The 18,007-nt window shown below is 49.5% G+C and overlaps 7 protein-coding genes across 7 annotated transcripts; 3 read left to right on the top strand and 4 right to left on the bottom strand.

Moving 5' to 3' along the window:
* Positions 1 to 14: 14 nt before the first annotated feature.
* Positions 15 to 3,935, bottom strand: HO173_006524 (uncharacterized protein; the record flags this gene model as incomplete). Its single annotated transcript, XM_037308433.1, has 4 exons — positions 15 to 323; positions 374 to 3,352; positions 3,408 to 3,797; positions 3,867 to 3,935. The coding sequence occupies 4 exons, from the start codon at positions 3,933 to 3,935 to the stop codon at positions 15 to 17; spliced, it is 3,747 nt and encodes a 1,248-aa protein (XP_037164699.1).
* Positions 3,936 to 4,443: 508 nt separating this feature from the next.
* Positions 4,444 to 6,568, bottom strand: HO173_006523 (uncharacterized protein; the record flags this gene model as incomplete). Its single annotated transcript, XM_037308432.1, has 7 exons — positions 4,444 to 4,758; positions 4,835 to 5,103; positions 5,250 to 5,718; positions 5,767 to 6,016; positions 6,071 to 6,261; positions 6,335 to 6,478; positions 6,545 to 6,568. 7 exons carry the CDS (start codon positions 6,566 to 6,568, stop codon positions 4,444 to 4,446), a joined length of 1,662 nt encoding a protein of 553 aa, XP_037164698.1.
* An 817-nt stretch (positions 6,569 to 7,385) lies between these two features.
* HO173_006522 (uncharacterized protein) lies at positions 7,386 to 10,660 on the bottom strand (the record flags this gene model as incomplete). Its single annotated transcript, XM_037308431.1, has 2 exons — positions 7,386 to 9,249; positions 9,303 to 10,660. The coding sequence occupies 2 exons, from the start codon at positions 10,658 to 10,660 to the stop codon at positions 7,386 to 7,388; spliced, it is 3,222 nt and encodes a 1,073-aa protein (XP_037164697.1).
* An 817-nt stretch (positions 10,661 to 11,477) lies between these two features.
* On the top strand, positions 11,478 to 12,488 carry HO173_006521 (uncharacterized protein; the record flags this gene model as incomplete). The annotated part of the gene is made up of 1 exon (XM_037308430.1): positions 11,478 to 12,488. The coding sequence occupies one exon, from the start codon at positions 11,478 to 11,480 to the stop codon at positions 12,486 to 12,488; it is 1,011 nt and encodes a 336-aa protein (XP_037164696.1).
* A 191-nt stretch (positions 12,489 to 12,679) lies between these two features.
* HO173_006520 (uncharacterized protein) lies at positions 12,680 to 13,581 on the bottom strand (the record flags this gene model as incomplete). Its single annotated transcript, XM_037308429.1, has 2 exons — positions 12,680 to 13,356; positions 13,434 to 13,581. The coding sequence occupies 2 exons, from the start codon at positions 13,579 to 13,581 to the stop codon at positions 12,680 to 12,682; spliced, it is 825 nt and encodes a 274-aa protein (XP_037164695.1).
* Positions 13,582 to 13,966: 385 nt separating this feature from the next.
* HO173_006519 (uncharacterized protein) lies at positions 13,967 to 15,110 on the top strand (the record flags this gene model as incomplete). The annotated part of the gene is made up of 4 exons (XM_037308428.1): positions 13,967 to 13,977; positions 14,439 to 14,524; positions 14,581 to 14,876; positions 14,931 to 15,110. 4 exons carry the CDS (start codon positions 13,967 to 13,969, stop codon positions 15,108 to 15,110), a joined length of 573 nt encoding a protein of 190 aa, XP_037164694.1.
* Positions 15,111 to 15,781: 671 nt separating this feature from the next.
* On the top strand, positions 15,782 to 17,884 carry HO173_006518 (uncharacterized protein; the record flags this gene model as incomplete). The annotated part of the gene is made up of 4 exons (XM_037308427.1): positions 15,782 to 16,634; positions 16,693 to 17,273; positions 17,328 to 17,763; positions 17,817 to 17,884. 4 exons carry the CDS (start codon positions 15,782 to 15,784, stop codon positions 17,882 to 17,884), a joined length of 1,938 nt encoding a protein of 645 aa, XP_037164693.1.
* Positions 17,885 to 18,007: the final 123 nt, after the last annotated feature.

Raw genomic sequence — 18,007 nt, 5'->3', positions numbered from 1 at the left:
TTCAGAAGTTAGGATTACATGCCACAATTTCGAATCAAGGTCTTGCTTAGACTTACGCCGAGAAGGTAGTCATATGCGGCTGCGCCAGTCTGGGTATCCTCCTCCTCCTCTTCGTCATTGTCTGCAATAGGCGCAAGTTCCCCCTCTTTGATAGCTTCGGCCTTCTTGGGAAAGGCCTTGAAACCCTTCTCCTTCAGCTCTTGTACCAAGGCCAGCTTCTTCTTCTTTGATACAACGAGTTTTCCGTCGATAATCATCTGGACGAAGCGTGCTTGGTTGGTGAACTTCTCAAGCTCACGGTGCATGTCAGACAGCATATAGGCCTACCAAATGTTAGGGTCAGCACTAGAGGAGCGGGAATAGTAAAATTTACCTTTCGCTTCTCATAGAACTTGATGCGGATACCATAGAACTCTTTCAAAATATCTTCGACAGTCGCATATTTCGTGATTCTACCCTCAGCATCAAAAGCAACCAGATTGGATGTGGCAATCGACTTTGTCAGCTTGAACTTCTCTTCCAAGCCTTCCTCGAGCGCAAGTTTCATATGCTTGTCTTCCATCTTGATGACGAAATGAACATCCTTGTGTGTGTTGTAGTCATCGTAGTCCTTGATCCAAGATGGTGTCTTCTCTGCCTTGATGATGTCTACAATCCTGTCTTTGAAGTCCTGAGTCCACATGCGCACCGGCAGCTCGGTGACCTCGACCTCGGTATCGCTTGTCTGCCTGATGACTCCACTGAACTTGTATCGGTCAGGACCCATACGGGTGACGGTGCCTTTGAAGTCTCGGAACCATGGAGTCATTTCCTTCGGAGGTTCGCCGGCCATCATGAGCTTGAGATTCTCAACGATGTCCTCGGGATTGTAATTCGGGATCGAGGAACTCCATCCAGTCCCGATACCGTCCGCACCGTTGATCAAGACCATTGGGACTACTGGTACATAGACTTCAGGCTCAATCGTACGCTCGTCGTCTGTGTTGTAGGTCAAAAGCGGCTCATCTGAAGCATGGAAAACCTTTCTAGCAAAAGGCGAGAGACGTGTATAGATGTAACGTGCGCTGGCACAATCGCTACCTCCCTGGAGACGACTGCCGAAGTTGCCGCTGGGCTCAAGACAATTAAGATTGTTAGATCCAACGAAGGTCTGCGCAAGGCCCACAATGGTACCTTGAAGGGAGGCTTCACCATGTTGATAGGCAGTGAGACCAGAAATAGAACCGGCAAGTTCAACAACCTTCACGTCTTTCTTCAAGTTACGCTTGAAGCATGTGTAGAGAACCTTGCGTTGCCCAGGCTTCAAACCATCAACGACAGAGGGGATCGAACGCATGTTATCCGCCATGCTGAAGAGAATCAGTTCTTTGTTGACGAAGTCGGTGTACGAGACACCTTTCTCCGAATGGTCGAGATACGTTCCAGGCTTGAATTGGCGAAGCCATTCCTTCCGCTCGTCTGCTTTCTTTTTCGAGAATGCAAGCTCAATAAGTTCGACCTCACTTTCCTTCATGGTATGGAACTCTTTCAAGTGCCTGTCCAGATCTCGGAAGTAGACCTGAGCTTCCTCTGTGGTGCTTGTACCCAATCCTTTGTAGTACTTGTGTTCCCATTTGTGCAGTTCAGGTTTGTGGTCTTCTTTCCATGCCTCATACTCTGGCATGGTGAAAAAAGTCTCGGCCTGCTTGGGCTTCTTTGGATCGCCCTTGTAAGCTTTGACAATGGGTGTGATGAACTCGACGAGGAATTCGGGGATCTTGAGCAGACTCGGGAATTGGACTTGGAGGAAGTTGATGAGCAAACCCTTGATATGGCTTCCGTCGTGATCTTGGTCAGTCATGATCATGAGATGTCCGTAACGCAAGCTCTTGCAGTCCGTGTAGGTTGTCTTGTGCTTGAGCCCAATGAAATTCTTGATGTTCTGGATTTCGGCGTTTTTCGCTATTTGATCGACTGGAGCGTCTCGCACGTTGAGCAGTTTGCCACGAAGCGGATATACACCGAATAGATCTGCAGAGACAACAGATCGACCTGCGATTGCCAAACCTTTGGCCGAGTCTCCCTCGGTCAAGATGAGCGTGCACTTGTAGCCATCTTTGGTGCCAGCCTTGTTGGCATCTGTGAGCTTCGGATTGTCCATACGACTTCGTCGGCTACCATCGCTCTTCTTGAGAATCTGGTCTGCCTTCTGCTCTGCGAAATGCAGGATGTTGGCCACAACTTCAGTTCTGGCGATTTTCTTGAGAAACTCATCGCTGACGTTGCACTTACTGCCAAACTGACTATGCTTGGTAGTCAATTGCTCCTTGGTCTGTGAGGTGAACGCTGGATTGACAATTAAGCAATTGACAAAAAGGAATATGTGGTTTCGGATTTGGCTGATTTTGAGAGATGCGGCTTTGTTGTTTTTCTTCTTTTTGACAATTTCCAGCAGCTTCGTGCAGACTTGATCGGCAACATAGTTGACATGGGTACCACCAGAAGTTGTGGCAATCGAGTTGACGAAAGAAACCTGTTGAAATGTCCCGTCTGACACCGCGAACCCAATTTCCCATCTCACATCCGGGCTTTCTGTGATGATCTCAGAGGTATCGTTGACTGCTTCATCGCCCCTTTCCTTCTTGATGGCCTTGGTGTACATCTCCATGTATTTCTTGAAGCTGTTGATCTTGATCCTCTCACCGTTCAGCCAAACTTTAACACCTTTGCTGGTGCCTGCCAAGTCATAGACTCTACGCTTCATCAAGGCTTCCAAGTCGTTGTCTATACCCTGCATCTTGAATCTCTGGAAATCTGGGGCGAATGTGATTTTCGTAAAGTCATCACCTTTGTTCGATGTAATTGAAGCCTTGCCCATCTTGCTCATGTTTGCGGTCCATGTCTGCGTGTACTTCTTCTTCGTCTTGGAATCTGCAGTCTCTAGGGTAAATTCAGTGCTGAAAACGTTGCAAAGCTTAGCACCATAACCGTTTCGACCACCCGTGACCTTATCCTGATCATCGTCATAGTTGGAAGACGTGAGCAGATGACCGAAGATCATCTCTGGAATGTAAATTTGCTCCTTCTCATGAATCTCGATCGGAATACCACGTCCATTGTTTAAGACGCTGATCTCGCCCTTCGCTCGATCGATCGTGACTTTGATTGTATCCATGTTCTTATCTCGCTGCTTGTTGTCTGCAGCATTGACGAGGATCTCGTCAAAAATCTTGTAGATACCCGGTACAAAGGTGACGGATCTCATTTCCATCGACTCTTGTTCACTGTTGTACACCCACATCTGCTTCTCCTGGGCTTCGACGGACCCAATGTAAGTGTCTGGGCGCTTGATTATGTGTTCCAGTTGCGTGAGCTACAACATTGTAAGCCGCGATGTCTCACGGGGTACCTAGTCCAAGCCTGATTACCTTCTGGTACGTCTCTGTCGACTTAGAGCCCTTCGTTACCTTCGGCTCATTTACGCCATCCATCATCATAGAGGCGTCTATGGCTTCAGCTATAGCCTCATTCTCAACCTCACGGAGAGGTTTTGCGCCCATTTTCTTCGGGCCAGGGGCCTTCTTTGGTATCTTCGCGCTTGGTGGGGTGTTGGAAAGGAGTGAGTCGTCGTGCGATGAGGGATCACCCTCAGAATCCTCGTCCTCCGTATCGGGCTTCGGGGGCTTCTTCGTTGGCTTCAGTGTGGTCTGTGACATCTTCTTTGGGGCAGCCTTGGGGGCTCGAGGCTTTTTCAGAGCAGCTTTGGGCTTTGGATCCGCCTTTGGTTTGGCAGCTGCTTTGGGCTTGGCTTTGACTTTCTACACGCCAAGTGCAAGTCAGAGGGTTGTCTCCGCGACAGAAAAACGTGTAGTCTTGGGGTACTTTACCGTTGAAGGCGCAAAATCATCTGAAACATCCCCATCATCAAACACGGAGTCCGACATCAAAGGATCCATATTGGGCACGCGTTGAACTGAAGTACGCTTAGGGATGTAGGTAATTTCAATGGACCGATTCACTCATATTGAGACCACGACGATAAGAGCGTGTGGTGGAAGAACAGGAGTTGGCCTTCACTGGAAGGTTTGTTGTGGTTACTGTTTACATTGAGGTGAATGCATAGTACGTCGACTCTTCATTAGCCGCTTTTGGCGCTGGCGCGTTTCTCAGCCCTATCTCAAATCACTTTCGCGTGTGGATTAGGTTCGATTCCTAATGGCGCTGGTACAATGATGTTGCGGTGCTTTTTATTTTCTGCACGCGCAAGAAGATCAGTGAACGACATCGATTACTATGAGTGGGAGTATCACCTCAATTGTAATGGCTGACAGGGACAACTGGAACCTCAATCTTCTTATATAGGTACCACATACACCCATTTATGTACCACCAAATTCCCAAAATAAGCATGCATCCAGCTCACCGGCCTACTTAACTCCATGTCTTGCCCCATGCCCTCCCATTTTACATATGGTGCACCTGACTGTTCCTTGTCCAGATTCTGAACTTCTTCCCCCATACCCAAAAAATAATACCACAAAGGCACCACAGCGTGATCAAGCACATGTTCGTCATGATTGGCGGCACATATCCATCCTCGACAATCCAAGTATTGATGAATTTCGAGAAACCATAACCCCAAAGGTTCTTGTTCACTGTAATGCTCACGAATACTGAGCCAGCAACGGGCTTATAGGAGTCGATTGCGTAAGTGGAGGCGATGGCAGGGAGAGCTGCGACTTGGATGCCGGCACATGCCCAGCCAACGATTACGATCGGCTAGGATTATGAAGTTAGCTCATAGCTTCGTTATTGTGATTTCTTTCGAGAGAAATCAGATGTGTCAGATACTGACCTTCCAATCCCAACCCTGCTGCCAGCCAAAGGCAACTACGAAGTTGCCGATTATCATGATGGCGACGTAAGGGATCATTGTCGGTAGCCTCATTTCCGGTTCTCTGATGCCGTTGTTTCTCTTGGTAAGTTTCATACTGATCCAATCACTCAGAGGTCCCGCTGTGACCAAACCAAGTATGCCGCCAATGAGGATGGCAAAGTTGAAAAAGCCGATAGTAAGTGGCTTGAAATTGTAAGGCGGTGCTGCAAACGCTTGAGATTGCGTAACTTGATGATTCCGGAGTCAGCATTACTCTTTCAGAGGACTTCTGGGTCGCGAGACATGTCTTAGGAGCAGAGAACTCTTCAAACATGTCTGACGACTCATAAGACAGCATGAATGGGGAAGAATCGCCTCGGAAAGTATAACGTACGATTTAGCGTTAGGAAAGAGGACGCGCTCCACGATACGACGAAAGAGGCAAATTCCACGATTGGAAAAGCGAAAAGCTTCCATGGGATCCAAAGGTCAAGCAAAACGCTCTTGAACGGATGCGCGTTCCGCTGGAAGAGCCCGAATTGCTGCTTGCTTGGCCGACCCTTTCCGAGCCACGGGTCTTGCTGGGCGGTGGCCGCATGAGAAAGATCGGCAAGCTCGGGGGACGTCACCTTTTCTATGTCAGACCCTTCCATCGTCGTGATCGTAGTCTTCTCTCCTAGGGACTCGGTTGTCTTTTCGGAAGCTATGTTGTGGATTTCATCAGGATGCATGCGGTGATACTTTGTTTCCGGAAAGCCGAAAAGGCACATGATGAATGTAGCGCCAATTAAACCGACATTGAGCCACCAGAAGTTGCGCCATCCTGAGTACTCTGCCATCGGACCAGCGATGATAGGTCCAACCTATGGAGTCATAAGCTGAGGTTTGCGGAGAGGGATGAAGAGGCAAACCATAAGAGAGCCGAAATAAAATGCAAAGTAAAGCGTCTGATACGCTCCTCGTTCATGCAAGAACATCACATCAGCAATGACATTAGGCTGGATGGTCTCAGCTGGACCAGCTGCAATACCATTGAGCACACATGCCCCCATGAAACTACCATACGTCTGAGCTTTGGCTCTCCAGATGGCACTGCCAAAGCAGATCGAGAGGGACGCGAGATAGACCGGTCGCCGGCCGAAGGAAGTGCTCAGCGGGACCCTATCATCAATCAATATCCGAATTATGAATAGATACACGAATTGTACAGCGTACCAGATGAAATTGCTAAATCCGAGCACGAGAATAGCAACACCAGTGAACTGAATCACATCATTCAAGTTTGAATCAAATGCCTCGATCAAATAGGGGATCATGGGTGCAAGAGAAAGCGGACCCATGCCCTGAACAAAGGTTGCACATGTCGCGCAGGTCAAGGTAGAGAATTTCCAGAAGGTATTCCAATTCTACATCTTGTTAGCTCAATAATTTCTTCTAACAGGTCATATCGATCCTGTGTCCGAACAGTGGCAAGCTCACCAACGGATCATGAGGGTCATCACTTGGCTGCGGCACCAGCACTCGGTTGGAGGACTTGACAAAATGATGGCTGCCCACATCTGTCATAATCTCTGTACCCGGTACAATTTGGACGTGGAGTTCCTCCTCGAGCTGGTGCAGCGTCTACGATAGCATGAGCCAGTGCGCAAGTAATGTACTGTGAGTACGTAGCCGGCAGATTTAGCGTACATTTTCATCATAGTTCATCTCCATCTTGATCACTGTTTCCTAAATCTCGTTCGGCTTTACAGCCTGGTTGAAATGTCTCCCTCGACTACGTTCCAGAGGATGAGCGCGCAAAGATGGTGGTGCAGTAATGGCGACCCAGCTTAAAAGGTTAAGGTGATGGTACCGCAATAAGAGGTGATGACTGCAGCTGAAGGATCTACCCCCACTTACTGCTAACGCACAGCGGAATCCTGCAGCTTTGACAAGGCGAAGATGAGGAGAAGTTCCATTTGATGCAGAGCAAAACTTAAATAAATCAAAGGAGACATCAATCATATCAAACCTAAACATTGCCCAGCAGTTCTGATCGCCGAACGCCATCAGCATCAACCCCAGATTGTGGGGTAGCTTGGCCGGGATGAGGCAGCGGCATCTTATCACAAGGGAGGTCCTGCAAGTCCGCGCTTTTGGCCAGGCCCAAATTACCTCCCAGACTGTAACCGAAGCATCAAGGGAGTGGGATGCCAAGGATGATTGGTTTGCAGGTGCCAGGCAGGGGAAGCGGGTAAAGGGAACATCTTTGACAGGGGGTATATCTGTCGGCAGTTGAACGGCATATGCTCCCGTCTACTAATGTGACGTCTCAAATACCACTGCCATGTGCACAAAACAGATGATGCGCAAATGTGGTTCGGAGACAGGTTCATAACGTGGCTAGAAATGGCATTGTTCCATTCTCGAAGAAGAAAGTGAATTTTTGAGCATCAACATTACATGCTAAGAAGCTGGTACTCTACCCCTGACGCCAAACAACGAAAAATCAATTGTCCCGAAGCGTCTCTTATTAGAAGCGAATGTCTCGTCATGAATCTGGAACGAACACCGTGACCGCCGGATTCGATGCCGTTCTTTTTCCCCAGCCGCTAAAGAAGCCACCAGCAGGAGCAGCGACAGCAGGTTTGAATTTCTCCACAGCAGGTCTCGCTGCTGCGGTCACGCTCGGTACTTTCACAATGCCTGCCTCGCTGGCGCTTGGCCGATGACCGCTGCTTACTGTCATAGCAGGCCCACCTCCTATCATCTTCCGCAACGAGTCCAACTTTGCCTTCACCTCTTCCAACTCCTGCCGTGCCACAGCTTCTGCTGTCTTGGCATTGACAAGCTCTAGTAGAAGCGTGTCTTCAGGAGCAGGCTTATGATCCTCAGTTGCAAGTACTGCAGATATGCCAAGACTGCTGGATCGCTTTGCGAATGGCTGCGTCGGTGCTGCATTCGAGCGAAGTGAACCAGATCTTCCAAGCTTGAGCTCACGCAGTCCAGCGGGCGCAGGTCCAGTGTCAACTGGAGTCGCTGGGACTGATTCATACTCGCTGTCTGTAGAAAACCTGCGGCTTCTCATTTCTGAAAGAGTCTTCTCCAGCCGCTGTTTGTCTTGATGTGCATCTTGCATACGTGCTCGCGCCTCTCGGAACTGTTCTAAGAGACGAGCATTTTCCAGTCTTTCGTCAGCAAGCTGGCGCGTCAAATCGGCGGATCTTGTTGCTTCAACCTCATACTGATTTTTCCACAATTTCAATTCCTCTCGCATTTGATGCTTTGTCTGCTGCATAAGAGACGACCTTTTATTCGAAGACGTGTTGAAATGCAGTTCTAGATCCATCAGGGCCTCGTCACTATCAAGAGCTGTAGCTGGGGCTTCCAACAAAGAAGATGAGCCATGCGATTGCGTCTCTGGTATGACGTCCAGAGTGGCGGACTTCTTTGCTCGCGCCAGAAAACGTTGCACTGCAGCACGATCTTCATCACGCTCTTCGCGCTCTTTCTGTACCTCATTCTCGAGTAAGGTCTGGTCTCGCTGCATATCACTCAGAGCAGTCAGTAAGTCCTCGATCTGAGTATGAAGATCCCTGTCTTGGCTGGTGACTCCCATGGACGACGAGACGCTATTGCCGAGAGTATTGCCAGCTTTGACGGGGGTGCCGTCAGCTGAAGGATTTCTCGACATAGCCGTTGCTTCAGTTGAAGCTGCGCTGAGTTGCGACTCAGCGCTTTCAATGGAGTTGAGCGTCGATGCCATACTTTGTTTCGAGGGCGTCCGGCGCAGGAAGCTCGAGGGTCGGGGTGGCTCTGCGACAGCTAGGCTAGAAGTTGGGGAAGTAACCTTTGCGGATGAGCTTGGACCTGTCCAGAAACGGCCCAGAAAACGTGATGCTGCGGCCTGAACATTTGGAAGAGAGCTACTCTTGGAAATTGACTCTTCGTTGCTAGGCTCTCTGAAAGTTCCTTCAAGGGCTTCCAAGCTCTCCCGCGTCACAAGACCCGTCAAACCAACGAAGTCGTTTACCAGATCATCCGCATTCGATCCATAAGTATCCCATAATGCCCTGGAGAGAAGAAGGCTCATCACGTCTTCAAATTCGGTGCAGGTCAAGATTTTAGTCTCATTCCTACGCATGAGCGATAGTGCGACCCGCATTAGAGTCTCCGAAGCTCCCTCGGTCAAAATAACATCGTATATCCGTAGTAGCATAGGTAGTGGACAGGTGACTGCGAAGAACGAAAGGAACCATTGGGACACGTATAAAGGTTCCACCTGCAAAGTTTCCATATGAGCTGTGAGACGTGGGAGATGCTTCGATAGTAGGTGTTGAAATTGGTAGATGCGAAGATGGAGACCAGAGAGATCTGGCAAGAAGCATGAGCGTAAATCGTAGTGCTCCATCAATCTGTATTGCTGTTAGCCGAAGCAAAAGCGGATGCATTGTTTGCGGAAAGGTACCGGACGAGCACACAAAACGCTTCTTTGTCACCCATGTGCATTAGCAAAGGGCCGACGACAAAGCCAAGGCCCTGGCAATATCCAATCTTTTGATCGTAGAGACTGAAGCATTTGAGTACCCTACCAAGCATCTGCTGGCCGTCTCCTGAAGGGTCCCTGAACATTTCGACCCCAGGAAAGCTTCGACCGATGTCCTTGCCGATGAGATTTTCGTAAGGGCTTGACTCGCCACAGAGTCTTTCATATTCATGTTCCAACAGGGGATCGCGGGATCCAGCTATGCTCATCCAGACAACACCACGCAATGGTGGTGGAACTCCACTCCTAATCTTGTTGGAAGTCAAAGTTGGCAGGCGTTGCGCTGTCTGGGGATAATCGTTAACGAGAGCTGCCCAGAACTCTAACTCTGTCATGGGTGGAGGGTCCGGTATCAAGGAGTATCGAAGTGAAGGTTTCGTTGGTTCGTTGACAAGCTTCTTGAGGTGTTGAATAGAGGGTGGCCGTACTTTCGTGCCCTTTCGTGTGGATTTGGCTCTTGCGAGAGCTGCCTTCGGATTAATTGCAAGGGCGTTGTTTTCTTGCTCCAGTCTGGCAAGAAGGAAGGCGGTCGATTCATCAGATCCCTCGTCTCGGGGTGCCTGCTCTTCACTTTTCTCCAACTCATCCCAGTCGACCTGGGCGCTGCCATTTGAAGATAGGGTGCTGCCCGAGCTATCGCTTCTGGAGCGGACGCTTGTCATCGAGACTGTAGACTCCTGGTATTCGTCTCCAAGTACAACAGCATTCTCATCCGGAGCGGTACCGCTTTCGTCTTCGAGAAGACCCTGCCCAGAAGATGTGTGACTGTTGTGGGAAGCGTCTAAAGCATCTTCATGTAGAACCATATCTTGTCCAACAGGCAGGAACTGGGCCAGTGCTGCCACAGAAACCTGGTTGTCGGGAGATATAGCGGAGGAAGGCACGACCAGAGGATCTGATAGCCTTACACTGACCATCGATTCTGTCGGCAGTAGGATACTGCGGGTATCGCTTTCTCCCACTGCAGCTGTCTCGTGATAATCAGCCGCAGCTTCCGTTGATATATCCTCGGTAGCCATGGAACTTCTCGCGTATCCTAAAACCTTCCGCAGTCCTGTGCTGGTTACTATGTTTGTTCCTCGTATGGGGGGTCCGGAGGGGGACGGAAGTAAATAAAGAGAGTGAATGCAGCCTGTCCAAATGAGTGTCACCAAGTCTGCTTTCTTAATGAGTGATGGTACAGGAGCCTGCTCCTGCCTGCTAATGAGTGTGAGAGTACAACGGAAAAAGAGTGACGATACGTTAGATGTGAGCGTGAACAAGAGGAAGGAGTTGTTCATTGTTTCAGCTTCAGGGGCAAAGAACGCTAAGCCCTATCAAAATTGCAGAACCGCGCTTTCGCCGCGTCACGAGTAACATCGTTTCTCCAATCACTCCACAAACAGTGACAATTTGTCGTAAAAACTCGCTCGGAGACTACTCTTCTGAGACTGGCGCATACTATGCAACGGTGGCCATCGTCTCAGCTCCCTGCGCATCTCAAGTTTCCATGCTACGAGTGTCTGGCATTTTTGCCTCCTCACAGCTCTTCATTCGAAGTAATCGCGCCAGGGCCCAATGGAGACTCGCTACTGAAGCAAAGATGGCCTTCTCGCCTCAGCAGCACTGAACATGCAGAGTACTTCATGCTTGCCGATTGAAATCTGATGAAGGCTTACCTCCGCAAGCTGTGCTCACGAGGGGGCCAATGAACACCTCTTCGATTTGAAAAACTACGGGATGAGGCTCGCACAAGCTTACACAACGGGCCTCTAGCGCCTTCAAATGCTTATGCAACAGTGGTTTTTTGTATAGCTTCATTGTCATCGGGACAAGTTGAACAGCGAAAGCTCGAGAACATAGCGGGCGCGGGGTAAGATTTCCATGCCAAAGCTAATTTCGTACAGTGCAAGTTGACCAAACTATAAACGTTCATCAGCCTTCACTTTGAGATGAACGACAACAGTCTGGTCGAGCGCCCTTTACTGAATTGTGTTCTGCTGATGTAATCCCACTATTTCCGATGCATGCACAAGTATAAAGTCCCACTGAAGAATTCTCTTTCCCCTCATCATTGATACCCAGACACACATTGTCATAAGCTTCACGCCAGTGATCATGTCCAACCAAGCAGCCGTCCTCAAAGAGGCAAAAGCCAATCTTACCATCGAAGAGCGTCCAATTCCCAAGCCCGGGCCGTCAGACGTTGTGGTTAAGAACCATGCTCTCGCCACCAACCCCGTGGACTGGAAGATGCAACAATTCGGCCATTTGATTGAGAAATACCCGGCTGTTCTTGGAAGTGACGTCTCGGGAGTAGTGGATGCAGTGGGATCGGACGTCAAACACTTCCAGAAAGGCGATAGGGTCACGGGCTTTGCTGATATGCTAATTTCGAAAGATTCGCAGAACGGTGCATTTCAGCAATATTCTCTGGTGAAAGACTGCGCCCTGGCCAAGATTCCTGACTTCATGAGCTTTGAAGAAGGATCAATTCTGCCTATGAGCGTCGCAACATCTGCCGTGGGCATATTCCTTTCCATGGAAATTCCTCGCCCGCCTGCCAAGCACCAGGGTGGCTTCCTAGTTTGGGGTGCCTCATCTTCAGTCGGTACAGCTGCTGTGCAGATCGCTGCTTCTCTTGGCTACACGGTCTACGGAGTATGCAGTCCTCGCCACAGCGCCATGGTCAAAAAGCTCGGCGCTCATGAGACCTTCGACTACAACTCCTCCTCTGTCGTCAAAGACATTACACAATCCTTGAAAGCCTCAAACCAGCAGGCTGTCGTCGCATATGACGCCATCGTTGAGCACGGGAGTGCACCCAAGTGTGCCGAAATTCTCGAAGCATTTGGCGGCGGAAAGCTTTGCCTTACACTTCCATACCCTGAAGATGCCAGGAAGCCAGCAGGGGTGGAAATATCGCAAACGTTTGCAGCAAAGATATGCATTGACAAGGAATTCGGGCACTGGCTGTTCAATGAATGGCTAGCGAAATCTTTAGAGGAAAAGACGTTTGTGCCAAGTCCTGGGATTGAAGCAATTGATGGCGGTATTCAGTCCGTGCAGAAAGCGCTGGATATCCACGCGAAAGGCTTGAGTGGGAAGAAGCTGGTCATCACGCTGTAGGCAGCTGCTTTGCTGTGATGAAACACAACAGTGCTGAATCAAAGATGGCTCCAGTAACTGTACCGTGATAGGCGATCAAAAGCATTGTCAAGCACATGTCATTTGTACCATTCTTGAGCTTGCGAATCCAATTCCTCTTGAATCGTGTCCGAAGATATGACTACAGAATTATCTCGATAGGTGCTTGAACATCAATCATCGTCTACATCAGGCGAGTCGGGATCATAAAGGTCCAACCCCCCGAACACCTTTGGCTTCTCCTCCCTTCTCTGCATCCCCATTCCTCCATCCGCGCTGATCCCGCCCTCCTTGCCCGCCGCATCCTCACTTTCCCCTATCTCCATCGTCTCTCCCTTCTCTTCCTTCGAACCTCCAGCTCCCATATTCTCCGGATCGTCCCCCCTCTCAACCATGCTTTGTATCTCAGCCAACGCGCCTCTTTTGATGGTCTCGTCGCTCACCCATGGCACGAAGGGAATCTGGGTGAGAGGATCCAGCCATTTGCGCTCTATGTCTTCTAACGATGCGGTTCCCATGCCTTCCTTCTCTTCTTTGCTATCTTCCGCTCCTTCCTCTACCGCCACGGTATCGCCATTGACAGCAGGGGGGATAGCTGGTTGTGCAGGTGGTAAAGCATGCCGGAATGTAGGGGGAACCGTGTAGCGGCTTATACGCTTCGCATAGTCGAGAAGCTCGTTGTAGGGGACATTGCGTGCATCTTTTTGTGGCAGGGATGATGGAATAGAGAGCAGGTCTGCGCGCGTAGAGGCGAGGGCCGTGAGGGTGTCGGTTATGGATGCATTTTGCTGGTCAATTGTTGATCGAAGGGACTGAATGCGGGCGTGATTACGTTGGTGGGTTGATACTACTGAAATGTCAACTCGTACGAGGCGTAAACAAAGTCTGGTGGCAGGGTCTTCTGGGATCTGGAAGGTTTGTTCGTACATTGTTGGAGACCTTCGTTTAGATCGTCGTCTGCAGCTAGGAGAGCGTTTGCTGCGGGGATGGAGGGGTTGTAGGAGGCGATTGATTCTATAAGAGTGTTCAAAGCCGTTTCTACCCTGTCGAGCTGGGCTTGTATGATGTTATTCATAGCTTCAGATGACGCTGAAAGGTATCAAAGTCGGTGGAATTACGACATCGAGAAATGTTTGGGGTTCGGTTGAAATGGGTCTGGAACCCCTCGTTCTGTTCCTGTCCCTCGGCGCTTGTCTTTCCCTGCGTTCAGCGTAGACCCTCCCTTGTTCCTTGTTCTTCTTCAATCATCAAGCTTTGACACGTCTAGACGACTAGATTCCTATCGAAGAGACGTAGCAACTGACCTCTTGACACTCTCCCCTCCCGCCTTCGTCTCACACCTGTCCCGCCTCTTGCTTACACGGCCGAGATCTGCCATACCATACGCTCCTAGACCCTCAAGTATTGCGCAGGATTAACAATAGGACTTATAAAGCTGTCTGGTGGAAGTACTTCCTAGAATGGGAAATCGGTAAGTGGTGTACCATTCTCAGCCTGTGCGATTCTCAGTGCGGTCGGCGTGGTGCTATCGTCCCGGCGTCGCCATGGACCGAAACCCTGCCCTTGAATTTCTGCATCGTCAGCGCGCACTCTCTTTTGCAACAATGAAGCAAGAATACAAGATGGAAATGGCGATCCAACAGAGCGCAGAATGTCTCACACGCCTAGCCTTGCGTGCTTGCCGGCAACCTCTACAAGCCCTTCAAAAATGTCTACAACCCAAGCCACCCAGCTGTCAAAGAGAGAGCCGCATGGAGGAGCTGCGGTCGGGCCGGCAATCCGAAAGTGCTGAGAGAGGACCGATCATGCTGGTTTACAGTCATAGCATTCTTTGCAGCATGCCTTTTCTATCTCTTACACAGTCGAAAGCAAAGTCGATGCGTAGAATCACAGACGTGGGACTAATCGTACACTACTGACGCACCTGATCAGTCAGTCGAAGTTGTCCCAAGAGGAATTGAACCAGCTTCAGAAGGACACGCATTTCGACAAGAAGGAGCTCCAGCAATGGTACAAGGGTTAGCTATAATAATTTACCTGCCTAGGATTTTATCTATGCTAATGTGAGGTACAGGCTTCCTCAAAGACTGTCCAAGCGGCATGCTCACGAAAGAGGAATTCCAAAAAATTTACAAGCAATTCTTCCCTTTCGGCGACCCAACCTCCTTCGCAGACTACGTCTTCAACGTCTTCGATTCAGATAAGTCAGGCTCCATCGACTTTAAAGAGTTCATATGCGCACTGAGTGTCACCTCGAGGGGGAAGATGGAGGACAAGCTGGACTGGGCATTCCAACTTTACGATATTGATGGCGACGGTGAGATAAGCTACAGTGAAATGCTGCAAATCGTGGAAGCGATATACAAGATGGTATGCCGGATTTTGTTCTTAGCTGTCCGTATTCAGCGGCTTACAATCTTACAGGTTGGTTCGATGGTCAAGCTCCCAGCCGACGAAGACACACCAGAAAAACGGGTTCGGAAGATCTTCAAAATGATGGACAAGGACGAGAATGGGTCGCTGGACATGGCTGAGTTCAAGGAAGGCAGCAAGCGTGATGAAACAATAGTTTCGGCACTATCACTGTACGATGGCCTAGTATGAGCAATGTTGACGGATGCGTTCACGTCTTTCTGCTGGCATCATGCTCATGCTTTTGTTCGGAGGTTGCCTCAGGCGTTATGATTCTTACGCACGCATCGGGGGTTGGATAGCTCATAGGTCTGGAGCCAACTGTATAGCCGCAGTCAGAAACATCACACCCAACGTCTTGTAGCCACCAATTGGCATCGCAAACCAGAATCAAGCATGGTGTGGTTCTGGTTACTCTCATATCGAAGATACGACATAATATGCCTGAAAATTTGATACCTGCTCAATCCAAGTGACTATCTTTATTGTTGAAGACTTTAAACTTTACTTTACGATTGTATCGATGCCAAGCCCAAGCTATCGCTAAGAGTTTCCAGGCGCGGAGCGGCAAGACCAACCAATAGCGAGGCGAGCCTGAATTTAATCGCTACAGGAGGCCAGCTTTCTTTCTCAAATAGAGACCCGCAAATTTTTGACATTCCTTTGAGTCTCAGTATCTTTCACATTGCTGCAAATTGTCGTGGACGGTTGAATACTATATCACGCAGAAGCAGGCTTTGAGCGCCAGGTCGTAGATCGGGCAGGTCCGTACCACTTGAAGCTTGCCAACATTGAAGATTTTATCATTAAGGATCACATCTGAGCTGACTCTATGTCTCACAGCCGCCTGGAACTTGGTCACAATGTACTCGAAAGGTCGGCTTGCCTCTGGCGCAGCTATATTGACCTTCTTCCTTTCCAGCGCCTCTGCTTTCTACTTACCGGGCGTTGCGCCAACCACATACAAGGCCAATGACAAGGTCGAACTCAATGTCAACCATCTCACACCAGCACTGTCTGACAAGGATTCCCAACTACATTCGGTCTTCTCCTTCGACTACTATCATCCCGCGTTCCGATTTTGCAGGCCCGCAGATGGACCAAGAGATGTATCAGAGTCACTGGGAAGCATATTGTTCGGAGATCGGATACTTACTTCGCCTTTTGAGCTGAAAATGATGGAAAATGAGACCTGCAAGGCTTTATGCGAGGAACAAAAGTTTGATCAACGAAGCGCAAAATTTGTGAACAGGAGAATAGTGCAGAATTACAATCTCAATTGGTTGATTGATGGCCTTCCAGCTGGGCAGCCATACACAGACCCTTCGACGAACACGGACTTCACCCTCCGAGGATTCCCTCTTGGGATGGTGGATAAGGATAAGAAAGCAGTGCTGAACAACCACTTCGATATTGTGATTGATTACCATGAAGCTGGCAGCGACAAGTACAGAGTTGTTGGCGTTCTGGTGATCCCATCCTCAAGGAGTGGATCTAAAAGCTTGGGTAGTGGAAAGGGAGATTGTGGTAACCCAGAACAGCACCTTTTGCTCGATGAGAATGGAGACACCTCTGTCACTTGGACCTATGGCGTATACTGGCGCGAGTCGAAGACTGCATGGGCCACTCGATGGGATAGCTATCTTCACGTCTTCGATCCGAGGATTCACTGGTTTTCGTTGGTGAACTCAGCGGTTATTGTGGTCTTCCTTTGCGGTAAGTTGCCCTTCACTCAAAAAGTGCGCTGACATACACACTAAGGACGGATGTTTAGGTATGGTTGGAGCTATCCTCGTGCGAGCACTGAAAAAAGACATTGCCCGATACAACAGACTCGACTCATTCAATCTGGATGATCTCTCAGGCACGAATGGCGACGCCGAAAATGACATCCAAGAAGATTCAGGCTGGAAGCTGGTACATGGAGACGTTTTTCGGACGCCCAAGAACCCTTTGCTATTGAGTATCTTCCTGGGCAACGGCTCTCAGCTTTTCGTCATGGTCGGTACTACCATCACATTCGCCCTTCTCGGTTTTCTTTCTCCCTCGAACCGTGGGTCTCTCGGTACCGTCATGATTCTACTCTACACAGTCTTCGGCGTCATTGGTGGCTACGTCTCCGCGCGCGTCTACAAGTCGTTCGGCGGCGAGAAGTGGAAGCAAAATATTGCCATGACGCCCGTCATGATTCCTGGAATTGTCTTCGCCACTTTCTTCATGCTCAACCTCTTCCTGTGGGCCAAACGATCGAGTGGCGCGGTACCGTTCACGACCATGCTCGTGATTCTGGGTATTTGGTTTGTCATTAGTGTCCCTCTCAGCTTCGCAGGTAGCTGGATAGGCTTCAGGCATGCTGTAAGTCAGATCCATGAGCTCACCTAGAGCAGACAGTGCTGACTGCTACTTCAGCCCGTCCAGCCTCCTGTCCGCGTCAATCAAATCCCCCGCCAAATTCCTCCCTCAACCACTTACCTCCGGCCCATCCCTTCCATGCTCCTCGTCGGCATTCTCCCCTTCGGCGCCATCTTCGTTGAGCTATACTTCATCATGAACAACATGTGGTTTGGCAAGGTATACTACATGTTCGGTTTCCTCTTTCTCTGCTACGGCATTATGATAATCACCTGCGCCGCCGTTACGGTCTTGCTCGTCTACTTCTTACTTTGTAGTGAGAACTATCATTGGCAATGGAGAGCTTTCTGTACGGCTGGAGCAAGCGCGTTCTATGTGTTCGCCAATGCGCTGCTATACTGGATTAGCAAGCTGAGCTTCGGGAGCTTCACGTCCGGGGTGCTCTATGTGGGGTATAGTCTGTTGATCAGCTTCCTGTTCTTCATTTTGACTGGTGAGTCCGAGTAGAAATTGAAGGCCAGATCACAGAGCTAATACGTTATGTAGGAACTATCGGCTTCTTCTCGAGTTGGGTATTCGTGCAAAGAATTTATGGATCTATCAAAATTGACTGAACAAAAATTGGAGGTGAAGGAGAGAGATGATCAGGCCAAAATCGGCTATCTCATGTAGAACATTGTGGCATATAGGGGTTTCTGGTGTTGACGAATCAGCCATGTTCAAGCTTCCAGCCTATT

Source organism: Letharia columbiana (genome assembly GCF_014066305.1).
Source record: "Letharia columbiana isolate WasteWater2 chromosome Unknown Sc0000019_s0, whole genome shotgun sequence".
NCBI classification, from domain to species: Eukaryota; Fungi; Ascomycota; class Lecanoromycetes; order Lecanorales; family Parmeliaceae; genus Letharia; species Letharia columbiana.
Note: the sequence above shows the minus strand (reverse complement) of the source record. Positions and strands in the feature narration are given on the sequence as shown.